Below are 6,249 nucleotides of genomic sequence, written 5' to 3'. Positions count from 1 at the left end.
CTCTGAAATCTGTGTCTGTTTGGTATAGATCCCATAGGTGATCAAAACCCAGCACCTGTATAGTGCTTTCCTGCAGAAGTAAAGCCTTCCTACTCAATGCGTTCGCCACCTTATTTGCTTGCCCACTAATGTGCTTCAGTACGAAGTTAAAACTCTGCAAATACTCTACCCATTTGGCATGTTTGTGGTTGAGTTTGTGCTGCTGCATTACATATTGTAGTGCAAAATTATCCGAAAATAGCACGAATTCGTTCCCCAATAAATAATGCCTCCAGTGTTTGAATGCCTGTACAACAACATAAAACTCTTTATCATATGATGAGTATTTCTGCCTACTCTCGTTTAGTTTCTCACTGAAGAATGCCACCGGCTTGTCCTCCTGACTGAGTACAACCCCAATTGCTGTCCTACTGGCATCACAATGTACCTTAAACAATTTCTGGAAGTCTGGTAGCCTCAGGATTGGCCTCTCAACAATATTCTTCTTCAACAACTGGAAACTTTTCTCGGCTGCTTCTGTCCACCGAAAAGGCTGGCTGGCCTTTTTGATGGTATCTAACATGGGTGCACAAATTTCGCTGAAATTCTTAATGAACTTCCTATAAAAACTTGCCAATCCGTGAAAACTATGTACTTCAAATAGAATTTTTGGAGACAGCCAATTTACTATTGCCGCTATCTTCTCCAGATCCATCTTCAGTTCATTTTCTGCTACCACAAACCCCAAGTAAATTAATTCCTTCTGCAGAAAAGTACATTTCTTCAATTTTATCAGCAGTTTGTTATGCTGTAATTTCTCTAGTACCTTACGCACGTGTTGAAGGTGTTCTTCTTTCGTTCTGCTGAAAATAAGAATGTCATCCAATAAACTATCACAAACATCCCAATATACTCCTTCAGCATCTCGTTCATGAGCCTCATAAATGTACTGGGCGCATTGCTCAGCCCAAACGGCATGAACAGCCACTCGTACAACCCTTCATTTGTCTTAAAGGCCATCTTCCACTCATCCCCCTCTCGTATCCGAATCTGATGGTATCCGCTTTTCAAATCTATTTGTGAGAAATAAGTTGCCCCGCTTAAATAGTCCATCATATCATCCTTTCGCAGTAACGGAAATCTGTACCGGATGGTAATTTGATTAATGGCCCTTGAGTCGGTGCACATCTGCCATTCCCCTCCTTTCTTGGGAGCGAGGACTGTTGGTACAGCACAAGCGCTTAAGCTCTCCTTATCAAACCCTTGTCCAACAGATCCTGCACCTGTTTTCTGATTTCTTCATTATCCTTAGGGCTCATTCGATATGCTGCTTTATTCGGCAAACTAGCTCCGGGTATGAAATCGATGTGGTGACTAATGCTCCACTTGGGGGGCAACTTGTCTGGCAAGTCATCTAAAACTATGTCTACAAACTCTTCTAACATTTGCTGAATCTCTATGGGTAAGTCTGATATTTCTGTGTGCAACAGAACTGTCCTGGCTTTCTTGACCACTGCATAACCTACCTCACTGTCTTTTACCTATTTTAAAAACTGTTTTCCACCCACCAGCAATGCTCTGGTTTCACCTGTTTCAACTGCTCCTTTCTCTTCTCTGATAGGCACAAGCGTGTGCTTGATTCCGTCCTTCTCGAATTTATAACAATTCATCACTCCATCATGTGTTACCTTCCTATCGTATTGCCACGGTCTGCCTAATAATATGTGACACACATCCATTGGCATGATGTCACAGACAATTTTGTCCTTATATCTGCCTATCTGAAGTTTGACCTCGCTTTGTTCACCCACCAACAATTGGTGGCCCTTTTGCAGCCACGAAACTCTATACGGATTGGGATGCTTTAAGTGTTTCAAGCCCAATTTTTCCACCATTTCCGTGGACACCAAATTATCGGTACTCTTGCTGTCAATTATTAATTTGAAAAACTTACCTCGTGATTTGCAAATTGTCCTGAATAGAGCTTTCCGCTGTGTCTGTTCAGTGTCCTCATTGACTGGTTTCAATAGCACTTTATGCAGCACCAAAGGTTCTCCTGTCTCTGGAGCATTCTCCGTCTCCTGAGGGAGTGCTGTTGTTTCTTCCGGCTGTGCCACATACGCACCCCGCTGTCCAGCTGGATCTGCTTCTAGACACTCAAATGAGTGGTGGCCCCACTTATGACATCTATAACATTGATAACCAGCCCCTCTTACTCGGCCATTCCCTCTGCCGCACTGGGACGATCTGCCGCCCCTCGTACTGTCTCCTCTATCTGCTGTTCTTGATGTCTTCGAACTGATAGCTTCCTCACTGTTGTTAGCAGTCTGGCCCCTGCCATAGGACTGAACTTTCCCTCTATTGGCCCCTCGTCCTCTCCGGGCATTCTGCCTTCTGGTAATTTTTCCTCTGCTTTTATTGCGCTTTGATATGCCTCCTCGGTATTATTTGGGGATAAAATACTTATTTCATCTAGGATTTCCATCCTCAGCCCATTAACATACCTGGTTTTCCTTTCTGCTGTATCTTCAGTATATCCGGCTCGCAAATTCACTCTGTAGAACTCCTCCGTGTACTCCTTTACGGTCAATCCTTTCTGTCTCAAATTCTGTACCTGCCTGTGTAATGCAATCTGATAGTCCCTTGGTAGAAATCTGCCCTTCATCTTGGCCACCATTCTTGACCAAGTTTTAATCGGCGTCTTATTCAATCTCTTCCTCTCATTCTGGACACTGTCCCACCATAGAGCTGCATGTCCCTTCAGTTTCGTCACCGCGAATTTGACTCTACGGTCTTCGCCAACTTCTTCGCACTCAAAGTACTTGTCCATCTCGCTAATCCAATCCAACAAAATATCGATAGACAGGCTACCATTGTATGGCAGAAATTCTGGCTTAGGTTTACTGCTTGCTAGTAAAACAGACCTCAGCAGTTTCACCTCTGCAGATTCTCCCTCTGGTCCATCTGCTGCTACTTCCGCTTCCTCTTCACTGACATCGCCCATTTCTGGATCTCTCCTCCTACCTGCCTCTACTGCCTCCAAACGGGCAGCAAGGATTCTAATTTCCTCTCGCAACCCTTCATCTGCCAATCTGCGAGCACCTCGGCCTCGTCCTCGTCGCCCTACCTCCATATTCTCAATCAACCTAATGCTATGATACCACTCTGGTGCAACCCAGCAACACTGGCCTGCTGGTCCACGTGATCGCACAATATGACGTGCTCTATTACTAAATGGCTTCGTCTACGTGGAGATAGTCCGTGGATATTTCGCTGTTGGTTGCAGTTGCGAGTTATTGTTGCATTAAATGTTCACCCTACATCTCGGGCTTGGTTCCTGCCTCACTCTTAATCCTTATCGCTTGGTCTTTTCACTATTTTGGATGGCTCTGCCGTTGAAAGGTTCCGTGAGGGTTTCTGTCAAGTAGTCACTGTTCTATTAGCTGTGGTGTCTTCCGGTGTGTATGAACATTCCCTTCTCCCTTCAGCTCGGCTGTGGACTCATGGATGTTCTTGCCCGGTGTGTCGGTGCTACTCCGGCTCCGACGTGCTTATGTGACTTCGTTTTCTCTGGTAAGTTCCTGGCTACTATGATTTCAACTATAACTATATTGTTGAAAATTTACTTGCCCGTCAAGGAATGGCTTCAGGCTATTGCTCTACTGTTCTAGTATAACCCACTTGCATCTTTCACTGTTTTTCAATCTCTGTTTCATGAATTCACTAACGGTTATGGACTCAGGGAAAACTCCGGTGGTCGCTCGACGGCTCGAACAGGTAACAACACCCTTCCATGCTTCAGTTTATCCTCCCACTAGAAATGTTACTTATCAACATTGCTCCTTCGGTCTGCAATTTTACAAATCCATATGTGATGATTCTACTTCTCGAATTCGGCTATGTCCGGTCAGGTAAGCTACAACAATTCTTTTCTCAAATTGTTTGGTATGATTGCCCCCAGCTTATTTCCTGTAACTCGCTTTGTATATTAACCTTCGGGTTTGTTTTTCTATAGGTCTATGGTTTCGACTTGAGCGCGCGGGCTTCCGTCTCCTATTCCACAGGAAGAACCTTTCGGTAGGCCCTGAATCTTCCAGCTTTCGAGATACGAAAAGTCCTGTAGGATAGTGGCCTCGACTTGTCGTAGTTTGTCTGTAATTATTGCTGTACTGTAGTTTGTCTCTGTTCGTAGCTGTACCGTGTTGTTTTCAACACCGTCGGTAGAAAGAATGTTTGTGGTTATATATATAAACCCTCGTCGAGAGTTTCAACCCTAATGCCAGTCACAGTTATGTATTTGGTTTGGTTGTTCTATGGAGATGAGAACCAACAATGTATGTGTTTCATTTGACAATATAAATGATAATAGTTTTCTTTTCAATGGATGATATTTGATTCACGATAATACAAAAAAAATGTGTAACGACAGTACCTTTGTGTTTGGTCGTCTCCTGTGTAATGTTGTCTCTGTTATGTGGTCGTTTTGTCCTATTCTCAGGTCCTCCTTTCCTTTCTGTAATTCCCTTTTCCGTAGGCGAATGTCCGTTCAGGTTGGACACCAACTGTGTGCCAAATAACAACAGGATCATGCTGTCCGTGATCTTCCCCTGTTTATCGTTTATCAAACTGTTGCATAAACATTAATTTAGTTACAGTAATGAACAATGAATAATACTTTTGGATGGACAATGGCAGAAAATCCTGTCTTTGTAATGTTATTTTTATTTCTTCAATTCGGATTCGCGGAACCCTCCCTTCGTATTACATCTTTGTTTTTATATCCTTTTGTTACAGTTGATTTGCAGTTAATTAAAACTGCCATAGGGTTCAGTTAAACGAACTTATTATGGTTAATAACTACTACTTGTTTGATTCTACATAACTTAACTAAGCAGATTGTCATCTCTCCCCTAAATTAACGAACCATTTCCTATTTACTGTTTAGTCCACAGTAATTCTAAATGTCTAACTAATTGCAACCTAACATGCCGACTTTGACAATAAACAAAATTAATTAAAAGAAACTACCTGATGACTCTAGAGAAAAAAAAACAATCCCGATGATCAACAACTTTCAAACCTGGCTGAGACTTCACCCGGTCATGGCGAGCTGGATGCTCCTGCATCAGTTCTTCACACCCGACCTCCCAACTACTGACTTCCTTCTTAACCCAACTACGTTGCATGTTGGGGTTATGGTCACCGCTGGCATAAATTTTAATTCAACACTATACTGACTTCCGACTACCCTACTGGCTTCCACTGCCACTATGAATAAAATACTTTATTTATTGGTTTGTGTGCCAACCATAGTTTTATTTTTGGCTTTCTTTACTTTTATATAGATTAACTCCCAAGTGACAATTAGTTATGTTTGAATAAAAAACTCCCCGAAATACGACCATGCAACCTCACCTTGATTATATAAATATTTTAAACCCAACCAATCAATAAACCTAAGGGATTCATATTATGTTGAAATATGGCAACAAGGATATTCAAATTTAATTTGTCCTTGAATTAAATTGTGAATTAAAATTGAATTTAGTCTTAACAACTACTTGGAAATAATTAATTAATTCAAGTTAGAAGTCTTTCTGAAGTCATGCAAGAGATATTCCTTAAATTAAGGAGATAAGATTGAGTTATATTTGAGTTGTAATTAGTTAACTCAGTTTACTGAGTTAAGTCCAGTTAAATTAGTTCCAAACTATTTGAGGAACTAATAGTGAGTTAACTAAAGATTCCCTCATCAAAGGCATGCATGTCTATTCTGAGAAAGTCCCAATTGAGATTAATGTCCAAGGACAATGTACTATCAGTTGCATGTGTTTTCTCATGGAGAAAACTCATGCATGCAGTCAAGGATTCAGTTTTGGAAGGATAATCATCCAAAAGGAACAACGCAAGGAAATAGGAGCTTGGAGGGCAGAGAGGAAGGCGGGAGAGAAGCCAAGATTTCCTGTGAGCATCTGTGAAGATTGTACTGAGAGCTGGCTAGCTGTGAGAGCTAAGGCTTTGTATAATTCCTATGTATTTCCACCATGTATGATAATACAATAGTGTGGGGTTTTTAGCTGAGGCTTTCCACAAAGTATTTTCATGTGTATTGTGCCATTGATTCTTCTTCTTCTGGTTATATTGTTCAACTCAATCTTTAAGCTTCCACAAATTGATAGTAGAAGTAGGTTATAGTATTATGCTTTGATTTATATTGCATTATCAGATTAACCTACCACCATATTTTCTACATGGTATCGAAGCTGTGAA

At 41.5% G+C, this 6,249-nt stretch overlaps 1 protein-coding gene across 1 annotated transcript; it reads right to left on the bottom strand.

Annotated features, from left to right (window-relative positions):
* Nucleotides 1-227: 227 nt before the first annotated feature.
* Nucleotides 228-3,112, bottom strand: LOC149170411 (uncharacterized). Its single transcript, XM_089425569.1, has 6 exons — nt 2,218-3,112; nt 1,934-2,128; nt 1,568-1,693; nt 877-1,199; nt 412-742; nt 228-286 (listed from the first exon to the last, which is right to left on the bottom strand). The coding sequence occupies exons 1-6, from the start codon at nt 3,110-3,112 to the stop codon at nt 228-230; spliced, it is 1,929 nt and encodes a 642-aa protein (XP_089281695.1).
* Nucleotides 3,113-6,249: the final 3,137 nt, after the last annotated feature.

The sequence above is a fragment of the Pinus tabuliformis genome, chromosome 4_2 (genome assembly GCF_031772625.1).
Source record: "Pinus tabuliformis cultivar Carrire ecotype Pingquan chromosome 4_2, CPIR1, whole genome shotgun sequence".
NCBI classification, from domain to species: Eukaryota; Viridiplantae; Streptophyta; class Pinopsida; order Pinales; family Pinaceae; genus Pinus; species Pinus tabuliformis.
Note: the sequence above shows the minus strand (reverse complement) of the source record. Positions and strands in the feature narration are given on the sequence as shown.